At 32.8% G+C, this 2,013-nt stretch overlaps 1 protein-coding gene across 1 annotated transcript; it reads left to right on the forward strand.

Annotated features, from left to right (window-relative positions):
- Positions 1 to 378: 378 nt before the first annotated feature.
- Positions 379 to 1,728, forward strand: LOC100638149 (dolichyl-diphosphooligosaccharide--protein glycosyltransferase subunit STT3B-like; the record flags this gene model as incomplete). The annotated part of the gene is made up of 5 exons (XM_003391145.2): positions 379 to 581; positions 857 to 970; positions 1,126 to 1,250; positions 1,369 to 1,450; positions 1,533 to 1,728. Coding segments are annotated over 5 exons (626 nt in total), but the record flags the coding sequence as incomplete, so codon positions are not given.
- Between the last annotated feature and the right edge of the window lie 285 nt (positions 1,729 to 2,013).

Here is a 2,013-nt window from a genome sequence, read left to right on the forward strand (position 1 = left end):
TACCATACGTAGTTTAGTAGTTTACATTCTACAATGGCAGCTGCAGCTGAGAAGGCTAAAGAAACTCAGAAGTTTTGATGTCAGTTTTAAACTACGCGTTGTGTCTATTGAAACATGGTGGTAAGGATTATTTTTTGGTTATAAACGCCCACTTCGTATAAACGCCTACTTCATTTAAATGCCTAGCAAACAGGTCTCTATAAGAAATAAACGCCTAGGCGTTTCCACGAGGAAATACGGTATTGTACTTGTACAATATGATATGGTTCATATTTACACCTTATTTTTGACTCAATTATTTGTGAAAATGTTAAGCTTGAAAAGAATACTCCCATTAATTATGGTCTCATTTTTTATTTGTGGGTGTGGCTCATTTAGTGACATCATGTTGCATCATTGCATCATTAATAGGTAAAGCGATGAGCAGTACTGAAGAGAAGGCGTATGAGATAATGAGGAACCTAGGAGTAGACTATGTGCTGGTTATATTTGGTGGTATGATTGGGTATTCTGGGGATGATATTAACAAGTTTCTATGGATGGTGAGGATCGCTGAGGGAGAGCATCCTAACGATATAAAGGTGGGTGTGGTCAATTAATAATTAAAAGTGTGATCAATTATTTAATAATTATTGTAATAATTGATTTTATTTATTTCCCTCATTCCCAAACACTGGTGTACTTTTGTTTAATGTAAACTGTCAGTTTCAATTGAGGGGTATAGTAATGTGTTATCTCAATCTCTTCAGCTATTATTGATATTATTAATTATTAGTAGCTATTACAATGAGATACATGTACGTTTACATTCAATAAATTAGTTTTTTATTTTATTTTAATTTTTTGGTTATTTTAGGAGTCAAGGTATTTCACTCCACAAGGCGAGTTCAGAGTTGATTCTGCTGGTTCCCCTGTCCTCCTCAATTGTCTCATGTATAAAATGTGCTACTATAGATTTGGTGAAGTACAGGTTAGTTATTTTTCCCTCCCTCTTTTTTTCCTTTTCTCCCTCTCTTACTCTCTCCTTTACATGTACTCTTCATTTTGTAAATTTATCTTATCACTTGATTCTCTCTCTCTCTCTCTCTCTCTCTCTCCCCCCACTCTCTCCCTCTCCCTATACAGCATAGTTACAATACACCGGGTGGTTATGACAGGACCAGGAATGTTGAGATTGGTAATAAAAATGTGAAGTTCACACATTTAGAGGAAGCCTATACAACAGAGCATTGGCTAGTGAGAATATACAAGTAAGAAACTGAACCTCAATGGGACACTTCCTGAAAAATACCTACTACTGTAGCCCATGCATTTGAGCTGATGTAGATCAATGAAATTATTTAAATCAGCCTCTTCCTTTATTCCTAGAGTTAAGGATTTAGTCAATCGAGTACGTTCTAGTAACAGTTTGCGTCACGTCTTTACTAAAAAGAGACTATCAAGCCGCAAGGTCAGCTACTTGTACATGTTATATTTATGTATTATTATTTTTTTATAATTTTTAATTTATTATTATTATTTATTATTACTAGAGTTATGGTTCAAAGAAGCGAGGTAACATTAGAAATAAACTGACAGTCATTAAAGGAAAAAGACCAAACAAGAAGAAAGGAAAGAAGAGCAACAAGTCTTGAACTATGACAAACTGTCTGATTAGGTACCATTATTATTAAAGTTATTATTATTATTATTCTTATTTTCTTTTTTCATTTGGTAACTTGTACATAATTTTATAATAGGTTGTATTTTACAGTTTAATTTTTAAAAGTTTAGGAATTTTAAAATTGAGATGTACATGTACATATATAATGAGAATTCTGTGCAGCCAAATTCGACTTGTATCAAATCATGATGATGATGCTAAAAGAGAGAGAGAAAGGGAGAGGATGAGATGGTCAAGAGGACAAATATTTTTATCTGCTTTTCATTTTAGATATATTCCAGAATTGATATGTGAAATGACTATTACAATAATAAATAATTCATGTTTACTTTAAGGAGACAATTATTAGC

The sequence above is a fragment of the Amphimedon queenslandica genome, unplaced genomic scaffold (assembly GCF_000090795.2).
Source record: "Amphimedon queenslandica unplaced genomic scaffold, v1.1 AMPQUscaffold_10423, whole genome shotgun sequence".
In the NCBI taxonomy this organism is placed as follows: Eukaryota; Metazoa; Porifera; class Demospongiae; order Haplosclerida; family Niphatidae; genus Amphimedon; species Amphimedon queenslandica.